The 26,980-nt window shown below is 40.6% G+C and overlaps 1 protein-coding gene across 2 annotated transcripts; it reads left to right on the forward strand.

Moving 5' to 3' along the window:
• The first annotated feature begins 3,595 nt into the window (after positions 1–3,595).
• Positions 3,596–26,229, forward strand: TRAF6 (TNF receptor associated factor 6). 2 transcript variants are annotated; one of them, XM_085062654.1, is made up of 7 exons: positions 3,596–3,701; positions 11,529–11,855; positions 17,409–17,559; positions 18,186–18,344; positions 19,280–19,351; positions 20,112–20,189; positions 21,766–26,229. In XM_085062654.1, the coding sequence occupies exons 2-7, from the start codon at positions 11,560–11,562 to the stop codon at positions 22,645–22,647; spliced, it is 1,638 nt and encodes a 545-aa protein (XP_084918780.1). In that variant the 5' UTR covers positions 3,596–3,701; positions 11,529–11,559; the 3' UTR covers positions 22,648–26,229. The 2 variants fall into 2 exon arrangements, with proteins under 2 accessions (XP_084918780.1, XP_084918779.1); XM_085062653.1 differs by lacking the exon at positions 3,596–3,701 and having other exon boundaries at positions 5,674–11,855.
• Positions 26,230–26,980: the final 751 nt, after the last annotated feature.

Below are 26,980 nucleotides of genomic sequence, written 5' to 3' on the forward strand. Positions count from 1 at the left end.
CATGCTTAGTTTCCACAGAGCAGCTATCTCAAAAACTGACTCAAAGTGGGAAGATGCTCTCATACAACAGCACCCTGAAAGTTTTCAGCCTCCACACATATCATTGTGCAAAAATTCTAGTGATCTTCCAAGTCCTTTCAAGTGTGAATGTAAGTTCCCACTCCAGATGCAGGAATTTGCAATAGCACCAAAACTACATAAACACCCAGATATTTTCCTTTTTCAGGAGACTTTGTGATCCTGCAGGACTCAAAATCCATTTCTGACTTGCACACTCTTCCCTGAGAAGGTGGCTGAGGGAGGCCACTGTGCTTACATTGTGGCTCAGGATCTCCCAGTTAATGCACCTCTTGCCTGACAGCATCTGATATCAGCCAGAGGAAAAATCAGTAAAAATTGTAATACTTTATATTTGCTATAGTTAAAATAGGTGAGAGGACCTACACTCTGTTATCTACTCTGATCTTACAACGCTTTCAGTTCTTGGAATCATAGAACCTTTTAGTTTGGAAAAGACTCTTACGATCATCAGATCTAACCACAAACCTAACACAGCCAAGTCCACCGCTAAATCTTTTCCCTAAGTGACACATCTACATGTCTTTTGAATACCCCCTTGGGATGGTGACTCAACAGCTTCTGTGGCCAGCCTGTTCCACTACTCCTCAACCCTTTTGGTGAAGAAATTTTTCCTAATACCTAATCTAAACCTCCCCTGATGCAATTTGAGGACATTTTCTCTTATTCTATCACTTGTTACTTGGGAAATAGACTGACCCCACCTTGGTACAACATCCTTGAAAGGAAGGTAGCTGCAGAGAGCAATAGGGTCTCCCCTGAACCTCCTTTTCTCCAGGCTAAAGACCCCCAGCTCCATCAGCTGCCCCTCATAAGACCTGTTCTCTAGACCTTCACGAGTCTCATTGCCCCATTACTTCAATGTCTTTCTTGTAGTGAGAGGCCCAAAACAGGGCTTGAGGTGTGGCCTCACCAGTGCCAAGTACAGGGGAACAATCACTGCCCTGGTCCTGCTGGCCACACTCCCTCTGATACAGGCCAGGATGCCATTGGCCTTCTTGGCCACCTGGGCACTGCTGGCTCTCAACCAGCACTTCCAGGTCCTTTTTCAGCCATTCTGACTCAAGCCATTCTTGTAAGATGATGTCTTGGAGAACTGGTTAGTCCTGAGTCTTTGTGCCACACAAGAGGCTAACAGCAGTCAACCAGAAACCAGTGCAATGAATGATGCCAAAGCAACTGATGTATGGAGAAAGGAAACAAGGTATTTATGGAGTATGCAATTCATGGAGAAAGTAAAAAGGTTCAGAGACAAATCTTGATGTCCTTGCTCAGATTCCGATACACACAAAACCCTGATGTGAAATAAATCCCAATCAGAAACATCTGAATGGAAGTGTCAGGATAAAGTAGAACAGAAGTAATAGATGTCATTCCAGGCCAAGGCAGTGTGGAACAAGGATGTCATGGCTGAGGCATTTCTAGACCTATGAGAACATTAGATGGCTCGGGCCTGAGTTCAGCTACTCTGCTGTTTTGCCTGGGCTTCCTAACAACCTACCTATTTTTACTATTCACTCCTTAGCATTTGGAGAGACCTTTAAAAAAAAATATTAGGCCGAGCTGCAATGCCAGATATCAATCAAAATCACTCTCTGCAGTCACATACTGATTTCCTCTCTTATCTAGAAATGGCAGGCACTGTTCCCTGACAATATGCATTGTTAGTATTGAAGAATTTGAGGCTCTTTTGAGAAGTTTAGCAGATCTCTCCCTCTGGGGTGCTTATTCAAAACTTCTCCCAGGTAGTTGGCTGCCTGTCCAGTCCCCCCAGGAGCCTGAGTTCCCATGCAAAACTGCACTGCACAGGCATCAGCTTCCTTATCAAAGGAACCACATGAGCACACATGAGCCTAGTCAACTGCTTTTCTTCCAAGTACCCAGGAAATCACCTTGGAAAAATATTGTCTCGTAGGGATACAGCAGGCAACTAAAGATTTTAATTGATCTCAAATTGCTGCAGCTTTGGGGGTGTTTTATGTCTGTATGAGCACAATTGCTCAACAGTTTGAGCTGCACAGATCCAGTACTGGAAAATGTTTTTCCTGTGCAGCTGGCACCACCGAGTGGAGAAAAGCATTTTTGCATTCCTTTCTGTTACAGCATGGGCATCAATACATGATAATGGGCCTAAGCTGTACAGATCTGGAAATTGTTCTGAATAAAAGAATTCATTTATTCTTGGAATAAAAACTCCAGATGAGTTCCTTGAATTCTCAGTTGAAACAGGCTGGACATCAGTGCCCTTGACACCTTGCAGATTCCTAAAACCAGTATTTTTCAGACATACAAAACTCCCAATTTAAGGATACCTGTTTTGCAAAGCCGTGCAATAATAAATTTCCTTGTTTTACAGCTAGTGAAAGTAGCAAACAGTATGTTCCCTTGGCAGGAGAAAAAGGGTAGCTCTGAAATTCAGCCACTTGTCCAGGAGTGGGTCCACAACGTTTCAATTTATTTATATATTCTTAACGATATTTTTTTTTTTTACTGTGCTACTTAAGAGCCCTATCTAATGGCCCAGCTATCTCTCTGCCCAACCTCTTTAGCTTCCTGTCAGGTCCTAACAAAACAAATGTAGGTTGTTTTGGACACAAGCAGTGCTCTGAGGGGTGTGTTGGGGTCTGGCATGGCCTTGGCTCCAGGAGCAGCACTCTGCAGACAGGCACTTTAGCCGTGGAATGAGCCACTGATTTCCAGCTCCCAGGGAACATGGCATGCAGACAGAAACACTGAAAATCACTGGAAAACTGTGGCCCCCAGCACCCCCAAACAGTGGGAACAGAAGTGTTTGTTGGATTTAAATGTATGTTAATCAGAGATTCTTGCCAGGAAAACTCCCATATGCAATCAGCCAAGTTCCCCTCGTTGGTTTCTAAGGAAATGAAGCTGTCTGTGTTCGCCCTGTGCCGGTATTTCACTTCCTCAGTGTTTCCCGCAGCCCAAGGCACCGGGAGAAGCTCCCCTTGCTCTCGCCCGGGGGGAGGCACAGCATCGCCTTCGGCGCCCGCAGGAGCTCCAAGGCGACAGCTGAGGGCCAGAGAGGAAATTGTTTCTAATAAGCATTTGGTTTGCATTGAGAAACGGCTTTTCGGCGACTCCCAAGCCGTTGGCGCACACACCACCGCTCCCCCGGCTTTCAGCGCCTCGTTTTAACAGCGCTGCCGACGGAGCGGAGCGGAGCGGAGCGGAGCGGAGCGCATCCCTACGGCAATTCATGAAAGCATCAGCAGCGCCGAGCGAGCACCGGCCCGGCAGGAGGATTCAGCGCTCACAGCCTCTGCTGGAGACAGCGTTGTGTATTTTGGGGAGGGGTGACAGTGACGGTGACAGTGACGGTGACAGTGACAGTGACAGTGACAGTGACGGTGACAGTGACAGTGACGGTGACGGTGACGGTGACAGTGACAGTGACAGTGACAGTGACAGTGACAGTGACACCGACGCTGCAGCTCCCCGCGGCTCTGCGCGCCCGCCCCGCCCCGCGGCGCTGCCCCTCCGCGGCGGCAGAGGGCGCTGCAGCGGCGTGGCGGCCCGGGGGCGGCGCTCGCTCCGAGGCACTGCTCCTGCGCTTCCCGGCGAGAAGCGGAAGCGGCGGCGGGCGGGGGCGGCCGCGGGTCGCGGTGAGTGCGGCGGAGCGCGGGGGGCGGCCGGCAGGGCGGAGGTGCGGCGGGCCCAGCCGGCCCGACTCGGGGAGCGAGAGCGCGGCAGCGCTCCGGGAACCAGGGCCCGGCCGGCGCGGGCCGCTGCAGGCGTGTGACGGCGCCGAGCGCTGTCCCCCGAGCCGGGGCTGCCGGCTGCGGAGCGGAGCCGCCTGCTGCCCGGCCCCGCGGAGCCCTGCGGCCCTTCCCCCGAGCTCGGGGCTCCGCGCACGGCCGGGCCGGGCCGGGCTGCCGGCGAGGGGTGTGCTGCGCTGGGCAGGGCGCTGCTGGGGCGCTCCGGGCGCGCTGCTCCGGAATTGAAAGCGCGGCGCGGGCAGCGCGGCGGGGGGAGCTGAGCCCGGCCGGACCGCTGTGCCGTGCCGTGCCGCTCTCCGGGGCTCGCAGGCACGCTGCTCTGCCCGGCGGGCGGAGCGCGGCTGCAGTGGCTCTGTCCTGCCTGTAGCCGGGCTGCTGTCGGACAGCGGGAGGAGCGTGAGCAGCGATGGCTCTCGAGCTGTGCTCCCGCTTGCCTCGAGAGCATCAGCTAAGGCCGGGCTCTGGTTTTCCCGCTGTGACATGGAGATACTCAGTAAATTTTTCGGGAACACGTTAAAGGATAACTTGCAAGATAGGTTCCTTTTTCTAAACCCGATAGCTCTTATTTTCTGGTAGAGACGGGCGGTATTTAATATTTACGGTAAATTTATTAACACGACTACTAAATTATGACTTCAGTAGTGATTTCCATCAATGTCGTCTGACTCTGACAGGTCACGCTGAGTCTTTTCATACTTAAACGGAAATATCAGCTGTAGGTGAGAGGAAAATGTTCTAATTATATCCCTTAGACCTAGTCATTAAAGCTTGCCGAAAATATTTCCCCGTGTTTGCCTCTGACACGTTATGCAGAGCTACCCCCAGCTATGTGGATTTTGTGGTGTCTTAGATACTGGTGTGAGTGATTAATAAAGTATTGATTTGAAGCTTTGGGTGAACTTTATGCTTTGTTCACCAACTGTTTAAAGACTTGCAAGCAAACTGCTTTGTCTTCCTGTAGAATGAAAAGGCTGTAAAACTTGTCCTTCTGGTAAAAGAAAGAAGAAAAGTCGCAGAAGTGCGCTGATAAAAGCACTTAGATTATTTTCATGGTATCACTCTGTTTATAATTCTTCTGCATATTCCACATTACCTTCAGCTTTTCCCAGCAGGTGAAGATTTATGGAGCTCAGTGAGACTGTTGAATGAGAACTTGCCAAGACATGAGCTTTTTAAGTTTTGTAGTATTGCAATGCTGCAGTACTGCTTTCTGTCTTAAAAAACTGCTAATGTATTTAGAAAGACAAGGCACACAGTAGGTATCTAAGCTGATAGAACTTCTGCATGAAAAAATAACCATGAGATGAACACACTTTTCTTCACCCTTTGAACTTCCATGAGTTTACTATGTCAAGAAGAGTAATCTTTCTGTCTCAGTAGCAGAGAGTAGCTAAGTAGATGTGGGGAAAAAAAAAAAAAGTTTTACATGTGAACTCTGAAAACTGACCATAAAAGATTCTGGGTATAAAGCATGTCAAAAAGAAAATAAAAGTAAATGTAAGGTGGAGTGAAAAGGAGAAACGTTTTAATTGTTTCAGAATGTGTGTTTAATTCACTGTTTGCTTTCCCAGGGTCTCAGATCATACTAATACCACATACAAGCCTCATGCCTGTAGAGGTGGATGGTAATTAAATGTAGCCTGGAGACTGCCTTGAGGAAATGACATTTGTTCACAGCCATACTTCCCCTTGTCTCTTTTTGAAGTGCCTTGTGAGGGTTTACTTTGTCCCCATTAGAATAGCATCTTACATTCTCTGTAGATCTACTGAGGGGTATAGAAAGGCACAGTGCATATCTCAGTATGTTGTCATATGCAACAGTAAAGTTTTTACTGCAAAGTAAAGAGTTAATTACTATTGTTCTTACTAACAGTGCTTTCCTTGTATTTGCCAATTCTCAGTGTATTGTATCTAAAAGTGAATAAATTGAAGAAAGTTTTGGGGAATTTTCTCTTGGGTTTGTTTTTAGGTTGTGGAAAAACCCACAGAGTATCTTGGTGTTAAATACACTATAGTATGCTTCCACTGCTCACTAAAATTAAATTTGTTTTGACATACTTAAGTAGGATAAAATGTGAATGTAACTGTGAGTGTGCCACCATGTAGTCTCCTAAGTGACATTCAAGCATGAAAATACTTACATAATTAAAGCTTGACAGCATTCTTTACAAATAAAGAGAAATCACCTGGAAAGCTTCAGCAATCCCCCAAGGGCTGCTCTGCTCTAGTCAGGAGCTCTTGATAGTCTAATGAGCTCTGAATGTTGTTTGATTGTATTTGCTTCAAACAAAAATTCTTCTTTCAAGTTTTCAGGTTCACATGTTAAAATGATGTAAGTAGAGTGGTTATCCAGAAGACTTAGAAGCCTTAGCAGTTACTGCAGTTAGAAAAAAGAAAGTTCATATCTCAACAGAATATTTGCAACCTGCTTGCAGACTTTTACAAGAAACCAGAATTCAGTTTTTGCAGTTAAAAGTTCTGCCTGAATCTCCTATTGCTTTGGCTTGTCTACCCATTTGATAGCTTTGAAATGGATGTGTTTCATAGGTATTAATTAAAAGGCATTTACATAATTTCATGTGTTCTGCCTGGATGAGGCCATGGTGATGATAGCTACAAACCTCTTAGTGGAAACACATGGTGCTTATCAGTTATCAGTACACAATTGATTAATGTTCCTGGGAATAGGTGTTGCAAGTATTACTCCATAAACAAGTTATCCAAAGTCACTCCACTGGTCTGTCAGTCTCATGACCCAGAAATCTATACATACATATACAAGGCAGATGAAGAAAAAAGTTTGGCCAGTTTTTCTGTCGATGCAGTGCTAAAGGCATTTCCCCTGCTGGGTGTGTGCTGCCCAGGCTGCAAGAAAATTAATTATATTTGTGAACTGTAAGTAAGAAAAGGGATTTGGAATAGTCCTCTGTATTGATTTCCTTATTTAAATGGATAGTGTCAATTTTGTAGGAGAGGGCATGTGGAAATTAATTGCATTCAGTACTTCCTGATTTATAATAAAAATTTTCTGTTATAGCAACTGATACTTCCCTGCACAGTATTCCTTCAGTTTGCCAAAAGTATCATTTCATATTTCAGTGTAGATAGGATACAATGCTACAATATTTTTACTTCCTCCCTAAAACTCTTAATGATAAGGTGATTTTACAGGCAATCTGAAGATATTTTATGGTACCAGTAGTCCTGCCTAAACTTTGTTGTACTATGGGACTTGAAAAATCAGAGTACTAAGCTTTGTTGCATGCATTAATTTAAAAGATGGGCAGTTTAATTCTGTTTTGAAATTGTTTTTGTCGATCATAAGGTACATTATTCATAAGGTACATTATTCTTGCTGGAGTTTGCTCTTCTGGTGTGACTGTGCTATCTCACATCAGCCTAATCTCTTTGTAATGCAGCAGTGTAAATAGCAACAAAGCACTGGTTACTTAGTGAAGAAAGGTTTCATCATGGTTTAAAGTTGCAAGAGTGGGATGGGGACTCCTGTAGTCTTAACTGTCTTTTCTGGGGCATAAAAGTTTGATCCTTAGGGCATTCACAGACTTCTGCAGCACAGGTAATGATCAAACAAGTTCTGTCCATTACTGTTGGGCATGGAAAGCACCTTCCTTTGTGCTGGCAAACAGTACTGCTGTTGCCTTGGAGAGCACAATCAACCTTTGCTGGCCCAAGGCCTCAATACCTCTGTGCCCAAGCTAAAGTCCATTATATCCAGACTCAGCAGGTCTGGTAGCACTTCCTAGCTCTAGAAAAGGGCATTTCAGGTGCATCAGCAAATGTAGTTTAAGGCTTTCTCTGCCTCAGAAACTTCACACTAGCGAAAGCAAGAATTACCGTGTAATGATCCAGTTTAATTGCAGTTGTTCCTGGATCTGAAAGCTGGATTGTGCAAACACAAAAAGCTGTAGAGAGCAGTCTAGAAAAGTGTTTAATGTTTTAACTGACCAACATTAAAAAAAAAAAGGATAAGTTCCAAAGACTGTAGTGTACACAAGGTATTTTAAATTGATATTTGGATATTGTTGTACTTGCATTTGACTCAGTTTTGTTCAGCACAAAGGAAGAGTAGCAACTCTTACCAATAAGAAGAAAAACTGATGTGGTTTTTAGGAGATCTTAGGTTTTATTTCTCTGAAAATCTGTTTCATAATCAAAAAGAAAATGTAGCAATTTGATTTGAAATCTGGAATATATCCTGGTTTGGGGGTTAAAATCCATCCTTTTGTAGCCTAAGCATTTTTTTAATTCCCCAGGGGAGGAAGATGAAAAACTGCTACAGTAAGCTGACAAATTGTCTGCTTTACCTTCACTGGGAAAACACCTGTCATTACCATTCAAAGTATACTTTTCTGTAGCCTGTTTTGTCCTAGCACTGCTCTGTCCAAAAATATTCAAACTATGTTCCTGCTCTTGGAGGGTAAAGTAACTGCCACAAGAAACAGGTCTAACTCCTAGTACAGTATTTACAACCCACAGAGAAATTGGTTTAAAGTATGGAGGAGTAGTAAGGCCTTGGTTAATTGTCTGAGTAACAGTAGTGTTGATTTTGATTTGGAAAACTCTGCCTTGCCCCACACCTAAAGTATGTGTGGAGGAAGGAGGATTTTGCTTACAGGTAAGATGAAATGGATAAGAGTAGTAGGAGGAATCCTATCTTAGATAAAATATGAACAAAGTTTAAATCTGGCTCTTAATCACCTTAAGTTGCCTCTTTTGCCTGAATTTCCCAATTTAAAAAGATACTTGCACTTCTTTTTTTTGTGGACTACTTGGTCATACGCAGATAAAAAGCTCCTTGTAGGAGTGGAGTATATCACCGAATAAGGGGATTTTTTTGTGATACTGGGATGTTGACTGATTGCAGTGACTCATTCATTAAACTGACTCTGGTACAGGAGTTTTGTTGCTGTAAACTGAATATCCATACTTGCTATGTCTGTAGAAACAGTTTAAATGGGTAGAGAGAACACTGCTTGCACAGCATTTAAATCTACTCAGTGTTCAACTAGTGAGATTATACTGAGTCAGATCCTGGTTTCTTCTTTATAAGAACAATATTTTAAATAGTATGGGGTTTTTTTCCTAGGAACAGCCTGAGAGAAGAGTCACACACTTTTTTGCAATTAAGGTGACAGCTGAATTTGAGTAAAGCTGTACATATATTTCTTCTTGCAACTTCCTGAATTCCTTTATGACATTGCTAAAGGGATGTATGTTCCTCTTCCCTTTCTTAGTCTCACTAAATATACCCCTGTGGCTTAGAGTAATATGAATTTTTCAGTCCTAGGCTGGCCTGTGGATTCTAGTATCCTGCATACCAACATTCCCACTACATTGGCCCAATTTAGTTCCTGTGTTTTCTCGTGAAATGTGGCCCATGGACTGATCATCCTCTGCAGCAGTTGTTAAATAAGTTATGTTAGTTTAACAATAGAAGCAAGCTGGGCTTTTTCTCCAGAGAGAAGAGATCTACTGATGGCTGTCAAAAAAAAAAAAAAAATCCCTGTCACAGAGCATGTTTCTAAGCATTGGTTCTTCTGCTTCCATTCTAAGTCATTGGGGGGTTCTGCTGCTTTTGTAGGATTTATCTGGTCATTTCTGGACTATGTCTGAAGCAGCGGCTGAGAATGTGGTTGGTGTTTAGTTTGTATTGCTGTTGTGTTTAGGAGCCTCAGTTAGAAAGCCTTTTGTGGTAGGTAATGTATGGGGACTATACAAGGGGGTGGAAACAGGAGTGGAAGTGAGCAGCACTCTTTGGGTGCAGCTCCAGACAGCTTTGCTCTAGAGTTATTTCTGCAGAAAGTGAGCATTGCTGGCCAGTTCAGTACAACTCAGAACTGTCAGACTGTGCTTTGAGGCTCTGTATCTTAATGGTATTTTGGAAATGTCAAGAATGCAGCTCTTCAGATACTTCTCATACCTCTGTGTACCCCAACAAGATGGAAAGTCACATATTTACACAACAGAATAAAAGTTCTGTTTTGATTGTTCTAACTATATGTGACCAAAATATGGTAACTTTGTTCAGATAGGTCTGCTTCTTTTTTTGGTCTGGATAGTGGGGGAAAAATAGCCCATAGCATGGGCAGTATTGCCGGTTGTTTATCATGTAGATGGCCTAAAGCACAATTCTGTGATGTTGCACATGTTCAGAGTGTATTTCCAGTAAATACTAGTTGTGACCTTGTTTGATTAGTGTTTCTGTTTATGTGATCTTCAGGTATCATCAAATGAGTATCCAAATAAAACTGTCTGTATGCCCTCCATGAACATTTTGTAAAAATTAGTTGTGATATTCAAATTCTGATATAGGCAAGAAAGTGTTCAGTTCCGTGAGCTTGTGGTCAAGCTAATCCTATTCATTCTGCTGCCCCCAGCATCTGAAGTAGTGATGCAGATAAACAATCCCTACACTTCATAGCTTGATTGGATTTCCATCCCTAATATATTTAAAATTACATAGTGGTATTACAGTGAATTTATTAGGTGAACACTGCGAGATACCGTTGTGTATACTGCTGTGCAAAAGTTTATCAAATCTGGGTTTATTGGGCTTGTTTTGCATGCCTGGCTCCATAACCCTCAGACTACTCATACTACTCATAGCACCTGGTGATAATCTCTGTTTTTCAAAGAAATGTCATTTATAGAAAATTAACCACAGTAGGATTCTAAGAAAATTATTGTAACCTTTAAAAAATCAAGGGAGAGGAAGGTTTCTTGGTCTTTAGAATTTGTATTTGTTGTTTAGGCCTTTTTTTAAGGTTCTCTCATTCAGTATAGGAACACTAGCAATCTGTTTGGGGATACCAGCACTTTTTTATTTCATACCTGTGTGTTCACCCTGTTTTGGAGGAGTGTTGTAAAAGTAGGCTTTAGTATGCCATCCACCACTCTTCAGGGAAAGGTGACTTTTATCATCTGTTCTTACAATCATGTTCCTTGTCCTCTCTGCCAGCTAGCCTGGAAGAGGGAAAGGAGAGCAAGAACTCTGTTTGAGTGCGAGTAATTTGTAGATAGCTTTTGAGCTGTGGAATTATTATCCTTATCTCATGTGTAGCTTCTTACTCAATTTAAAGTCCTATTGGCAGTTCTAAAATGTTAGCAGCAGTGCTGTATGTTTGAATTTCATTTACAGCACAGCAGCTGCTTGGTTAAGGCACTTGGACTTACATTGTATTTGTGAGCCTGAAGCTAAGTTGATTTGAAATATATATTGTGAATTGCTCTATACGGAAAATGTTATATATCATATATACACTGCAAGGAAAATATGGAATTGAGCTGTTGTCCTCCAATAAAACTTGATTCTGTATAGGATTTTTTTCACTCAAAATCTATTTGAATGCCTTAGAAGTAAATAATACAGAAGTGGTAAAGAAACATCTTCAGCAGACATAGCAAGGACAAAGAGGATTCTTCTTTTTACAGAAATCAGATAGTCAGATGAAAGAGTTTACAGAAGGAGCGGTGTGTGTGTCTGAACTGTGCTGACAAGATGCAGTGTCCTTTCCTACATATCACAAGATAAGGAAAGAAAGATAATGGGGCCAAAACAAAACCAGTGCTTTTGAGTAGAGCCAGCTCTGTAACACCGTCCCAGTGTTTCTGGTCGGAAATAAATTTTGTTCCCGCCTGGGAGGGAGAGCCTTGGAATATTTAAAACTAACGCATGTTTCTGCCCCGTTGCAGTGCACTGCTGTGCAGCGCTTGCCCCGCTGCCATGAGCTTGCTGCACAGCAGCAGCAGCTGTGGAGCGCGGGAGGCAGAGAGCGGCTGCTGTGCGGCCATGGCCAGCGCCTGCAGCGCCGCGGCCAAGGAGGAGAGCTCCAGCGTGGGCAGCGGCGCTGGCAACCCGCCCAGCTCCTTCACGGAAGAAACGCAGGGATACGACGTGGAGTTTGATCCGCCCTTGGAAAGTAAATACGAATGTCCCATCTGCTTGATGGCGCTCCGGGAAGCGGTGCAGACGCCGTGTGGTCACCGCTTCTGCAAAGGCTGCATTGTCAAATCAATCAGGTAAAGGAAAAGTTACGGAAGCTGCTTTTAAGAAGAAATTCATGTACCAGAGCAGTTTAAGGTCAATTTAAACAGAATCGTGCTGCCTGAGATCCATTACCAGTGAGTGCTAATAGAACTCTGGAAATTTATTATTCATTAAAGGTGCTTTCTAATAAACACTATATATGGCCAGAATGTCACAAGTTTGGAGGGTTTATGAGCTTTAGATACTTTGCCATTTATACAAATTTATGAATCGAAAACATTGATTGAACTCCAAATAATTAATTTTTTTTAAAAGGTAGAGAAATTTCCCATATAAATTTCATTTTCCAGCCCAGGATTGTAAAGCCTGTCTTTTGCCTAGGATTGTTTCTCTCTACAGGAAACTACAGACAGCTTGATTCCTTGGTGCAGATAAGGCAGCAGTTCATGCTTTCAGTTCTTCACTTGAAATTAGCTGCTTCCTTGTTGAGCTGGAATAGAGAATGTGATGAAGGAATATTCTTGAACAAAGCATTGAGAGAGGAAACTGGGTGGTATATGAGGGAGTGGGAATAAGATTCAAAGGCAAGAGTAGGCTGGGCTTATAAAAATGGATGATTGAAAGCAAGAAAGGGCAGAGAGTACCATGTAGAGAGTACTTCCCTTAAACCTACAATGAAGTCATCAGTGTCCCACATGTCAGTGAGTACTGGATTATACTGATAGTTATTATGCTGTGGGATTTGTTCTTCTCAGCATAAGCTCATTTTTTTTCTTAGCAATTGTTCACTTAGCTCAAATGTCACTTTGGTAGGAATTTTTATATTTAATTCTGTGACCCATATGTAGAATTGGCTCATTTTCAACATTACTTTGCACACTTTTGTGTGAAGATCATTAAACTGTTTACACTGTTACAGTGTTTTTCCCTGGCATTTATTTTTAGCATGCAAAATAGACAGTGATTGGTTTTTCATACCATTTGTCCATAGTTCTGTTCCATTTCTTTTTCTTCCCTGTCCATCATTTGTAGCTCACTAAATGAACAGTAAGCCAACAGTGATGTTCGCTTAATACAGTAGTTTGTGTGTTTTGTGGGCTTCTCTGTAGTTTCAGCTACATGGATTCTCAGGAAGAATTTCTCCATGGAAAGGGTTGTTAAGCATTGGAATGGGTTGCCCAGAGGGGTGATGGAGTCACCATCCCTGGAGGTGTTCAAGAGAAGACTGGATATGGCATTTAGTGCCATACTCTAGTTGACAAGGTGGTGATCAGTCAAAGGTTCTATTGAGTGATCTTTTCCATCTGGATGATTCTGGGATTCTGTCACTGTTGTAGCATATGCTGCTGTATTTTTTCATGGCATCCCTTTTGGAACAAGGAAGGAAATGTTGGAGCTGAAAATGAGAAGACAAATTTAGTTTTCCATTTCCTACTTACAATACCAGATTCTTTCTAGCCAGTGCAGAAATTTGTGTATTTACAGCACAGTTCTTGTTCACATCAGTTTCATCAATTCTTTGTTCTGAGAAAAAGATCCAGAAAATGCAGAACACCACCAGTGTCCACCCCTGAGGAGTGATTCTGCAGAAGCTGCTGAGATATTCAGTTCTCCACTAACTATACCATGAGATCCCCTGTTCCCTTAGTGCCTTGCCTTGTTCATTGCCTTCCTATTTCTGTGAGCAAAGTACGTCAGGCGTTACCCAACTGCATCACACAATGGTATTTGTGTTATCCAGGTGCCTGGAAGAAGGCAAACAACCCCAAATGTGAAACTGACAGCTTTGACTGTAATCCAGTTTCCTTGGCACAAGGAGCTGGCTTCACTTTCTGGCCTTTGCTTTGCACATTCCAACCTAAATTCTTTCAAGAGATTAATGTACATAATTTCATGCATGCTTGTAAGCATTAAAAGGCAGTTGTACTGATAAAGGACATTTAATTTTGGAATTCCTTACTTGTTTTGTATGAGCTTGCTCTGTTTGTTGGCAGTAGCAGTTTTATACTTCCTTGACTTGGGTATTTCTGTGAGAAAGAAAATAAATCTTTAAACCTTCTCATGGGATTATGATGTCTATAAATTTTGAAGGTAAATTAGTACTTAAATATAGTGAGCTTCAGAAATGTCTGCTCACCAAAGACAACAGAATTCCTAGGTTGAAAACTGGGAAAAATGACTAAAAATTACCAAAAACGAGTGTCTCATTTCCAGTCTTTCAGATCTTTAAGAGCTAAGGCAATCTTGTTTTTAAATGTTTTATGCTTCTGCTGATAAGCTGCACAATTACAGTTATTGGTTAGAATTCACAGCAATATTGAGTTAGAAACTGTGGTGAACCCATTCCAACCTAAATTAAACCCCAAACATGGGAAATGGTTTCTCTTCCTTTTTAAATTAACAGAGCATTTCCTCTGCTCAAAATTTTAGGTCTACAAACAGTTTCAGTGACCAGAAGCTCTTGCTTCTTTTATACCCTTTCCCTATTTTACTTCATTTCGATGAATAGTGGTGGCTGTTTCACTGAATACTAAACACAGGTGGAAAACATTTTTTTCCTTCAAGACTGTAGATCATCACTGTAATATTTCACGTTTCATTGATAGTAAAAGTTTTCTCTCATTCCTCACTGAAATCTGTCTTTGGAGTACAGTTAGAGTGAATGCTTGTGGAAGCTTGAAGTGCCAGACCTCTCTGAATCCCTGAAGGGCTGAACTCCATGCTTAATTGATGTCCACGGATCAAGCTATTGATTTGGATTATGTAGTGTCTATAGTACAATATCGATTTGGAGTAGGTACTGTCTACAGTACCAGATTGATTGATGTATTGAGAAGCTTCTACAGAACTAAAATGAAAATGGAAAGTGATATTTTACATTCTCTAGGTACTAGTTTTGTTACTAAGTGATTGTCACAGCCTTCATTTGACCAGGGAAAATTGCTTCTGTTTGTTCCTCATTTCCCCACTGTCTTAAGTGAATAGAGGTTAAAGATTTTAAATTATGAAGGATGGAGAAGCATTTTTTGAGTAATTGCTTCGTGTGACTTACACAAACAGTTGTAGTTGTTCATGTTGAAGAAGCTGTGGCTGCAACTTGAAAAAAATTTTGAAAACCTTTTAAAAACTGGATTCTTCAATCTTATAGTGTGAAGGACATGCATAGATGAGATTTGATCACAGTAAATGTTTGCCTCCCAGGAAGTCTTGGCAGCTTTTTAAATAAAGGTGTTTGAAGTGCTTTGAAGTGCTGTAAGTCATGGAAGTGGAGAAGCTTATCTACCTAAGTAACTACAAATAAGTTTATAAATGTTGCTGTCAACAGAATACGTTTTTGGAAGTTTAAAAAAAAATAACTTCAGGTGCGGTAGCTAATTCAATTTCACTCCAGTCTTCTGTATCTTAGGGCAGAGCTGACTTAGAGTTTGTAGTAGAGCTTGCCAAATACCAACCTCTGTTTATTGGAAAAGCAGAGTTGTGAGGTGACGGGGCAGCAGGGAATGTTTTGGGTGCTGCCATGGCTGCAGTTAAAAGTCTCTGGCAACTGTCTCAGCTTCTCAGCTAAAACGCTCCGTTGTTAAAATCATGGAGCAGGCTTTTCCTTCAAACAATATTATTCTGACTTTACTCTCAATACCTGTATTTCAAACTCAAGGGAAATTATAGGAATACTCATTATACTTTGTAGAAGATGGCTGTTGTTTCACAGGTACTGTTGTGAGTGGCAGAGTGCAATGTCATAAATAATTCCAGCACAGGAAAGCCTTCACTGTAATGTAAGTTAGAACTGAGGGGCATAAACTCAGTTCTGTCACAGGAAATGTATAACAACATCTTTGTAGATGGATCTTTGTCTGCAGTGTTTTAAACACAATCCTGATCCTTTTAGATAGAATTTGAAACCTGCTTAATATACTACAGTGAGTTATTGCTCTTTCCTACTTCAGAAAATGACGATTCATTCTTATATTGCCCTTTGTCTGCTAGTTATTTAAACTGGGGATTTGGTAATCATTATTTCAAATTATTCTGTTGTTGGCTGTTCTTATACATGATTAGCTTTTCTTTATAGAAATGAAGCTGCTTGTCTTACCAGCAGGCCTACTGAGCAATCTTTATATACTCCACTAAACAGGGTGTTTGTAACCAAGGTATACCTGTGAGAAGTGATTTCCTCTAGGTTGTGAATTGAGGGAACATTTCTGGCTTGTGACAAAGATCAGCAAACTGATTATAGCTCAGGGAGCTCTGAAACAAGGCGGCAAGCTAGATGTTTTCTTTCTTCCACTTGCTAAGGAGTATGACTCTCAGGCATCTGGTGCGCTTGCTCTGCAAGCAAAACCTGTGAAAGGAAGTTCATTGCCTCTTTTTGAAGTTGCAACTTTACGTCCACTTCCTCTAGCAGCGTTGCTGATGGAGTTGCTGAGCAATTATTTCCTTTTCCAACAAAGAACATAAATTCCCTCCTGGTCTCCACAGCCTGCTAGGTTCTACTTCCCCTCATGCTTGCAGGCAGTGACAATGATCTGGCCTTTGATCCTTCTACCACAAGTGCTCGCTGACATTTTTCCGCCCCATGTATTTTTCCATTTTATTGCTGTTTCCATTAGCACTTCATCTCAGGAGCTTTGATCCCTCATGCCTCTTTAACTGCATTACTTAATTGTGAATCAATACGTTGGCCTACAGCTTTCAGAATGAGCTTATGCTGGAAAATTTGATGGAGGTAATCCCCTTTTTTACTCCATTTCTAATGATTTTTGTATATAAATGCAGTTAGACAGAGCCTGATGAACTGGAACAAGCTGTTAGTTCCCTTGTGCAGGTTGCATGTGTCCATGTTCCATCAGATTCCAAACCTTTGCCAGTTAGCACTGACTTCCAGTCTTTTTGCTGTTAAAATGGCTTGAGGTGCAACACCCAATTCCAAATCCAGTGTAATTTTCATGGTTTCTAATAATTTTTGTGGCTGGGGTTTTTCACCCTTGTTTGCTGTATAATCAAATTGAAGGATGACCAACTGATCAAATGGCTGTGCAACAAAACCAGCAAACTGAGCCATGCATGAAGTAATGCCAAACAAATGAAGTGCATCTGGAAGAAAAGACAATTTTGCTTTTTTTTTTCCCAGCTGTGATCACCTTGGCTGTTCATAAAGCGAGAAGGAAATGAGAGGAGGTCCAAGAAAGTTTAAACAATTTTTTTGAAGTAGTGTGTGAAGTATTGTTTGATGTTTGAGCTATGTGGAGTACTTACAGAAACAAGACTGTAAGTTCTTAGTGTCTTTACATCCTCCTCAAGTCTGTTTCCAGAGTACTTAACATGGCATTTGTACAAATAAAATGTATTTGAGTTAGAAAAGTGGAACCCTAGTCATGCCACCTCCAGTGAAACTGTGTGTTTTCAGTTTCTCTGAAATACATTTCATACTTTCTGGCCACATAAATGCCATTGTTATCAAAGATCTTCTTACTGTGTTATTATTTGGCCACTAATGTCTTGCTGGTATAAAAATACTTTAAATTAATGTCTTGGAAATCTGTTAGTAATATTGGAATGTCTTTCCTTGCTTTTCTGCACTGTAGAGATGCAGGTCACAAATGTCCTGTAGACAATGAAATTCTGCTTGAAAATCAACTTTTTCCTGACAACTTTGCCAAGCGGGAAATCCTTTCATTAATGGTTAAGTGTCCCAACAAGGGCTGCAGTATGAAGATGGAGCTCAGGCACTTAGAGGTGAGAATTACTTCTGAAAATATGCAACCTTGTTTTCATGGACAGGTAAAAATTCAGAATTACTTAAATAGATGGTCATACCTGGTGCTCATTTTTGCTGATTCACTGCATTTTTCTTTCAAGACTATAGCTAGAAAAATTGGTTTTTTGATGAGTCTTTAATTGTAGTTAGGTAATGCTCATCATAGTGCATGACAGCTGTACTAATGCAGCTTTCTGTTGAGGATTCTTCATGTACGTCTTTTGATCAGCTATGTCTGTACTTCACACAAGTTTCTTAAAGTCAGTTTAATATTCCCTCAAAGTAGCTACATATGTTAGTTGAAATAATCATTTTGGAAAATAATATATGCAGTTAAAAGGATAAATATAAAAATGCAGTTAAAATGATAAATATAAAAATAAATTTTTACTGAGAGCTTTCTTAAAGCTCTGAATGCATGAAACCGTGACTTTAGTAATAGGACAGTAACAGGCTGTTGGTAGAGTCAGCATAAGTGTATAAGGATTTCCTTGCATGAAGGAAAGATTGTGATTTGTGTGTCTTGTACTGTGCTTTCTCTTGAAAATGGATGAGATGATAGTTCTTGTTTGTAGTATCAAATCCCTCTTCTGCTCTTCGGCAGGAGCACCAGCTGCAGTGCGATTTTTCTACTGTGGAATGCCCACAGTGCCAAGGAATCTTCCCAAAGAACTATCTGAAAGAGCACATGACCCAGGAGTGTCCGAGGCGTCAAGTGTGTTGCCCAAACTGTGCCACATCCATGGCCTATGAAGATAAAGAGGTACTTAGCAGGAGTCTCAGTTTGTCAACCTGCATTCACATGGGTTTGCTTGTAAAGGGAACATCAGTTAAAAAAAACAAACAAAAACACCAAAAGTTTTGGTGTAGAAGGACTCTGTGTTGCTGCATAGGTGAAAAGCTACAAACTCAGGACAAGAGCCTAAAACAGGCAAAAGCTGGGGAGAGATTGTCCTTAAATACAAACTTATTTGGAACCTTGTGGTGTGAGGAGACTTGTGGACTTGTGTAAGAACCGTTGATTTCTGACCTTACCATCAGACAGGCCAGTATCTACTGCCAATAGAATGCAAACTGCAGTATTTATAATTGCAGTTTTTATGTCTGAGAGAGAGGATGTATCAGGAGATCAATCTTTTGGGAATATCTGCTACCACACAAGACCAAGATAATTTCCGAATTATTCTCCTGGCTCTGCATTTTTCACTTGGGTGATATTGAGGATAATACTTTCCTTTTGCTGTTACCATTTCTTTATCTCTATATGGGTGAGTTTTATCTCAAGGACTATTAAATGTCATTATAATAATATTGTGAATTGTCAATCAAATGTACCTCATATAGTCCAACAATAAAAATAAGAAACAAACAAAAGCTTTCATATAGTTCCAGTACAACTGAACATGAATTTTACAAACTTCTGTTTAAATTCAGACTTCTTTGGAGCATAAGAGCTCTAGGAAATAAAATATCTGCAGTTTTATTAATCTCTTGCATAAGTCCAGGAAAAAACAGTAATAGAAAACATACTGTTCAGGGTAAAGGGATTGTCTTTGTTGCACAGTTGCGTACAGCTAAATGCAAAATCTGAAATATAAATAAAAATCTAATTTCTGATCAATGGTGATTAGCCTGCTCTGACATTGGGTAACTTTACTGATGCTTTCTTTCCTTTCTTCTTTCTGTTTGATCACTAAGCTTCATGACCAAACATGTCCACTTGCCAATGTATTTTGTGAATATTGCAACACGGTGCTCATCAGAGAGCAGGTAAGAGACTCCCTTTTTTTCTGTTTATTCTGGGTCAGATGTTTTGTATTTACATTGCTTCTTTAATCTGAAATTAAACTTGGAGATACAGTTTGTCAACTAGCTAATAAATCACTACCTGCCTCTCTGTAAAAATGTCCAGTGCAGGTGTGATGCTCCCTTAAAGGTGGCTCCAGCTTGCCATTGCAGTCTGGTAAACCTCTGTAGGATTTTGGCTACACATCACATTGTTCAGCTGTGCTTCTTCTTGACAGGGACCATGCTGCATGTCCTTGATCTTGAATGGAGCTTAAAAGATACCAACATCTGCCAGTGGTTATGGCTGACATTACAAGAGGAGGCTTTGATTTGGGCACAGAGGGAAAGTGTTTGTACTTGGAAAGACACTGTTGGAAAGTAGCTATAACTAGCTTCACTATCAAACTGCAGATGCTAGCTGGAATTCTGCTTGTCCATTACTATCATAATAGCCATTATTATTTCTTCTATTCAATAATAACTTCATTGGCAGGAAAATGATAAATGTTATTTAGTTTGGGATGGCAACTATGTTGATGGCCTGGGTTAAAATAAAGAATGATCTCTCAAATTGCACAAATACTCTAAAAAGCAGGATTGAGCTTCTAACAAACTTGAAAAATTATGTAAAAACTGATCTGATGTCAGGAACCTGTTCAGAATCCATTCAGCTGTATCCTTTTTGGATGTTATAAGAGAATACTCTTGATGAAAAAGTAATATCACATCTGATTTGTTTTAGATGCCTAACCATTATGACAATGACTGTCCTACTGCCCCCGTGCCATGTTTTTATAGTGCCTTTGGGTGTCCTGAAAAGGTAAGCCTTTTGTCAGTACCATGAATTTCAGACTTGCTGCATGATTTTGTTTGTTGCTTTTTTAATGTTTTCCTATTCTTGTCACATTCACCATCCCCAAATCCTCAGTGATTTGTGAGTCTTTTGTTTTGAGGTATCTTAATTCTAAAACACCACATGTTGATACATTGCATTTCAAAACTGCCTTTTCAAATTTATAAAGCTTTGTGAACAATTTGCTTAATGACCTTGCTTTTATTAATCCATGACTGTTTTCTCAGCTATCATGTCCATAAAGTAGCTTCTAGCATTTCTTCCAAAGTTGTGGCCAAATACACTTATGACTCTTAGAGTTCCATGAAGTAAAGAAATTTTATTAAATTCTAAAGTTATTAATCTAGATACTCTTATTTCTAGTTGTTTAATACCTCTTTGTATAAACGGGTCTTTCCCCTTCATCATTTCCACATCAGTTTTAATACACTATTTGTTATTATGGCACATTTTAGCAAATCCATGAATGGAGTACAGTGCTGATTTAGAACACAGAAAGAATCTAAATGTATATTTATCACTACCACTCTTTCAACATGTCTTAATTTTCAGTTGAACAGGGTTATTGCAAGGATACACCATAATTATTGGCAGTTTTATAGAGAAGTTATTACTCCTACAAAACCTGAATCTTTTTAATATGAATGTTTATTAACAAGGTAATCCTGAAGATACACAGAATGCGTGCCTTTGGAATATTTGACAAGGACATTTTCAATATTAAATACTCCACATTTCTTCATATTTTGTTTTTACTTTCAGATGCACGGTTTGAAATACACTGTTCCTATTTCTCATTTTATGTGCCACTGAAATACATCATGTCTTTTGCTCAAAATTGCCTCCATTTGAAGTGCAGGTCTTGGTCTTTAATAAGAAGTTGTTCTCAGTCTCTTCCAGAGAATTTAAATTTTGTTGTTTTCCTGGAGATGCCACAGCTTCTGTAAAAATACAACCAAAGTCTCTTTTATTAAACATCATATAGAATTATGCAACAATACACTATGGTATTACTAATGATAAATATTTTTCTTAGTGTTTTGTGTCACAAAATTACAAAAATTACTTCCCATAATCCTATTTTTGTGACAGCCCGAAGTCCCAAGCCAACAAAAACAACAATGCACATATCTGATTTATATTGCAGTCATTTATGTCAGTTCTGTCAGTTCTGTCTTAAGTTCCCAGGTTAACAATTCTATGCTGAAAGCACCTCATGTGTACACTTTTGTTGACCCTCCATTGTATCAGCATCAGTTCAAAGACAGAAAGACCTTAAAGGTCTTTTCCAACCTAAATGATTCTGGGATTTGCCCACTGGTATTTGAACTTCTTTTTGCATTTGTCCTTACAGTGATCTTAACTTGGGAGCTCTCCATTGGTAAAGTGCTGTTTGTTACACCACCTTTGTCCTTGATTCACACTGCAGCTTTTCTCACATAACAAAAGTCACTCCTTGCTTGATTTTCTTCAGAGCCACATTTAAAATGTTATTGCAGATAATGTTTGATGTGTTCCTAATGCCACATCTCTTAAATCCTAGATGCAAAGGAATGAACTGGCACGACATATGCAGGAGTTCACTCAGGTTCACATGAGGATGATGGCTCAGAGTTTTCAGAATATCAGTGTTACTGCTGCAAATCCTGTACCCTTCATCAACGGCCTACCCTTTGAGCCTGCCCTCTTCTCACACGTGTCACATGCTGCATATGACTGCAATCCAGAAGTTGAAAACTTCAAGGAAACTATTCAGCAGTTGGAAGGTCGTCTGGTAAGACAGGATCACCAAATCAGGGAACTCATTGCTAAAATGGAGACTCAGAACACTCACATGGCAGAACTCAGACGTACTATCCGAAATTTGGAGGGCAAGATTACGGAAATGGAGGCACAGCAATGTAATGGTATTTATATCTGGAAGATTGAGAACTTCAGCGGATTGCAGAAAGCCCAGGAAGAAGAGAGACCTGTAGTGATGCACAGCCCTGGCTTCTACACAGGGAAGCCTGGCTACAAGCTGTGCCTGCGCCTGCATATCCAATTACCAAATGCTCAGCGCTGTGCTAATTTTATCTCTCTGTTTGTCCACACTATGCAAGGGGAGTATGACAGCCACCTGCCCTGGCCCTTCCAGGGCACCATACGACTTTCTATTTTGGATCAGTCAGAAGGCCCAGAAAGGCAGAACCACGAAGAGGTGATGGAAGCCAAGCCAGAGTTACTGGCCTTCCAGAGACCCACAATTCACCGCAATCCAAAAGGCTTTGGTTATGTGACTTTCATGCACCTGCAGAACTTGAAGCAGAGAACCTTCATCAAGGATGACACACTCCTGGTGCGCTGCGAAGTTCTGACGCGCCTGGACTTGAACAGTGTCCGCAGAGAAGGCTTCCAGGCCCGCAGCACTGATGGAGCCATGTAGCCTGTAAGTCTTAACCAGAGCAATGAAGCCTTAGTCATGTTTTCCCACACTGATTACAAAAGTGCTTCATTGTCCACAAAGGCTGTTTTTATAATATAAAGATCATAGTTGCCAACATATTGATCTTCACCTGAATGGAACTTTGTTGTTGCTGGCATATTTTTTTCTGTAAGAGGTCATGTGTTTAACTATTTGGTAAGGTTCTCTCTTAAAATAATAAGCTACTTCTGTAGCAAGCTAACTAAATGAAGTGTTAATCAAAACTTTACTGCCTACAGCAAAATGCTATTGCAGAACCTGTGCATCTCTGTTTGGTAAAACGTCAGTCATATTGAATAGACCTGTTTAGTCTTTTCACCTCGGTGCCTTGGAATAGATGCTGTTGCAAGCAAATAGCAAAATTAATAAAGATGAGGGATTTTTTCATTTGTTTTTTTTACAGAGCTTGAGAAAGTTGAGAGAGTTTCTATATTGACTTATCTAGAATTTTGCATTGGTTATGTATCTCTTGAAGTTTGAAGTCAGGATAAGACTTTGTTCACATCACCAAGGGTTTCAGGTATGCTCAGACCCTTTCCTCCTGCAGAGTTCGCTTCAGGAAGTTGCATGTTGATGTAGAGTTGATGCAGAGTTGATGCTGGTATTTCCAAAAGACATGAGGTAGTGTTGTGGAGAGGGCTAAATGACTGTGAGCTGGGTTCACTGAAGAAACATTTGTAATGTGGTCTGAAAGTGCCTCCTTAATTCTCTTTATTTTGATAAATCTTTCTGTAAGTGTGTGCTCTAGGCCCAGAATGTCAACCACAATCACCAAGAGACATAAAAGTTTAGCATTTGAATGAAATCCCTTTGTGTTGGTGAGACCTCCTAGTGCTTGACATGTTTCAGGTTGTGAATAGACACATGAGCAAAGGGTCATCCCAGAGAGGGTGATGCAGAATTAGTTTTACTGTTGTTGAAACCTGAATTCGTACCAGAGCTGAACTTGTGACCTGCATCTGTTTAAGTGATCTCTTGGTATTGTGGGTGATGTACCCAGGTCATCCCCTAGGAATTCTCTGTCTGCATCCAGCTGCTGTGGGTATTTCCTGTCCCTTCAGACAATAGGATCTGGGCCAACTCAGCAATTTGGACGGTAAGGAAAGCCTAATTTAGCGTGTGAGGAGAAATAGTAATCCTGTTTGCTTTTAGGAAGAAAATCTGGCTTCCATAGTTACTTATTTGCCAAACACTAGATCCACTGTGTCAAGGATTCATGGGCTTCTTAATGTGCATATTATTGTTTTTTGTACTGACTGTGTGCCATGTAAATGTTAGTTCTGACCAGTCAAAGCTGAATAGTTCAAGTCCACTGGTGCTAAAAATTTTAACTTTCCATGGTGCTGATAAAGTTCCGAATCTTGTCTTTAAAAGGAAGGAAGAAAAAAGTTTTGCTGCCCCCATAACCTAAGTACACGTTCCTATACTGAAGAAAGAACCAAACAATAGATGAGCTTATGCATATTATTTATCCAAGCTAATGAAACAACCTAAAGACCGGAGACACTGCAGCCTAAGAGATACTGAAGAGTGTTCCACTATTTGGCCTCATCAAAGCAATACCAGTGGGGAAAGGGCACATTGCTGAATATATATAAGACTAAAGAAAGACTATTATGCTTTAGTGATTTGGGAGGATACTCTGCTTGCCTGCAGGAGATGTAAAAGTTCCAGGACCCAACCTACCACTTTGTTCATCATATCCAGATGAATAAAATTTCTTCTGTAAGTAGAACCTATTAGATGAAGAAGGATTGCGTTCAATGGAGTGTTGTCACTACTGGAACATGAACTTCCTGGCTAATGGCAAATGCAGCTGGTGCATTTATGGTAAATGGTAAATGCTGGTGACTTCAGTGTATTCTCTGTTATTAGGAGACATGTAAGCATATATTACTGAAAACGGCAAAAGGTCTCTGCTTTAAAACTGGGTTTAAGCTTCTGAAGATTTTGTAATAAATAGCCTCATTCTATCCGCGGAATTGTTCCAGAGTGTCTTCAGTTGGAGCATTCTCAGTAGTTACACCATCCTTAACCAAGAGCTGTCAGTGTCCATGGCAGTGCAAAGAGCCACTCTACACAGAAGGCGCTGACCCTAGTTCTCCATTTTCAGGCTGTGTTAGCTAGCCATGTTTGTTCAGAATGCTCAAAGACTGCCATTCTCTTTTGTTCCCCCTCTTGTTTTTTAGGGGGGCAGAAGTGGGGAGGAGGCAGTCAAGAAAAAACAGTTGTCATTTGAGAGCTTCTTCCTGCTCCAGGTTCTTTCTCAGCCGTAGTGTTAGTAAGAAAATGTCCTTATTCTCTGTTCAGATCATTTATACCCAAGACCCACTAAGTGCATTAACTTCTTTGCTTTTGAAGATTTGCATTCTGAATGGAATTTTTGCTTTAAGCCTTATCTGCTAGATCTAATGTACTTCTGCCTCTGAGGAGGAGACTCCCTTTGGTGGCAGGGTTTAAACGATTCAGGTTAATATTGTACAATAGCACAAGCCAATACGGAATAGAAGGCTACTGCATGTATAATGCTGTATTAGCCACAGTAATCTGGATGCTTTATTCACTGCTGCTGTGCTACTGGTTTTGTATTTTTGTATTACCAACCAGAACTCTTGAGTGATGTCAAATTACTGTAATGTCAGAGTATTACATGAGAGACTGTCAGAGCTAATTTGCTTAGTATCAGTTAAATCTTACTGTCAAAAAGATTGTAAATGTTAACAAAGTATTTATTCATGGACTTGTTCTATTTTCCTCTTTCCCCTTTCTCTAAATCTCTTCTTTTGAGAACATGTTTTACCATGGTGGATTGAGGTATAATTGCTAGAACTACTTAAATAGAAGGAGAAAGGTCTGCAGCATTGAGAGTTGTCTCTAAAACAAATACAAAGAAATATGGGGATTTAACCCATGTCCTGTGTAACTTGTTCAGCAATGGAGTTTAGTTCTGTAACTCAATGCTTTGCACCATTACTAGATCTCAAGGTGGTTTAAAAAGTGGCTTAGATTCTTTTATCTTCCAAATTTCTGTTGTCTTTAACATGTTTTAAGTAGCCCACTCTTAGTATGTGTATTTGCAAAGCTGCTATGGCACAAATTTTCCAATTATAATATATTACGAATGTGTTATCTCTTTGCCTCTGAATGTCTTCCCCTGCAGGGCAGGGAAAATTATTTTGCTAAAAATGTATGTAATGTATATGGGAGCTCAGATAATGTGAGATGTATAGAGTTGTTTTTTAAGTGGTCTTATGATATGGCTGGTTATGTTTGCTATCAAGGGATTCAACTTGCTAATGAAATGAAATCAGGATGACCTTTCTATTCTTATTTAGAGGTGGCAGCAGACCAAATACATGCACGGATGATGGATGCAAAAGATTATTCTGTGTTAATGTTAAAGGTTTGTATTGGTTTGCATTTGAACAGAATGAAAGTACTCCTGTTCCCTTGGATGCATTGATTGATAATTTAATATATTTTGTAATTAATGCACAGCTATATTTCTGACAGAACTTTAAAAAATAAACTAATTAAACTGTGCACTGCATGTTGCATCTTTATTTATATGGAGGGCTTTTCAAAAAGATTAATTGATATAGGACTGCTGTGGTGGTTTCTCTGTCTTGTAAGTTTCGTAGTATTACATGTAGCTGTACATTTCTGAAAAAAATTACTAAACTAGATAGGGACCAGGATATTTTATGGGACAAACACCAGTTCATTGCAGTGAACTTCACTAGAAGAATACATAACTTTGTTTTAGCTAAAATCCTTAACTAGTGCCAAACCAGTTGCTTTGCTGCCTTCCTCATCCCCAAAAAGCACAAGCCCAACACTGCAGCAGTTCGGCCTGCAAAGAGAAAACTCCTGTGCCTTTCCTTACTACACTATGCTGGGGTAACACAGTGCTAGACTTCAGATCTTCTGTGCTGTGTCTCCCATTTAGGAGCTGTAACTATTTAGCCAGTTCCAAGACCGCATTAAGGGAAATCAACAAAACTTCCTGAATTAGCCCCGAAAAGGATTTATTATGGTATTGGCATATACAGCAAATACAAGGCAATACAAGGGAGGTTAATGGACCAAAAATGGTGAAGAGGGACTCCAGGCCTGTCTGGATGAAATGAGTAAGAAGGTTGATGAATTCTGCCTGTTACTCATCTTGGATTAAAGAAAAAAACCACCAACAGCAACAACAAAAGACACACACTAAAAAAAAACCCCACCAAAATAAAAAGCACCCCAAAAAAATCTCATGTCACTCAAAGAGGAAATTTCTATGCTACCACAA

Source organism: Lichenostomus cassidix, chromosome 5 (genome assembly GCF_008360975.1).
Source record: "Lichenostomus cassidix isolate B80296 chromosome 5, HeHo_3.0, whole genome shotgun sequence".
Taxonomy (NCBI): domain Eukaryota; kingdom Metazoa; phylum Chordata; class Aves; order Passeriformes; family Meliphagidae; genus Lichenostomus; species Lichenostomus cassidix.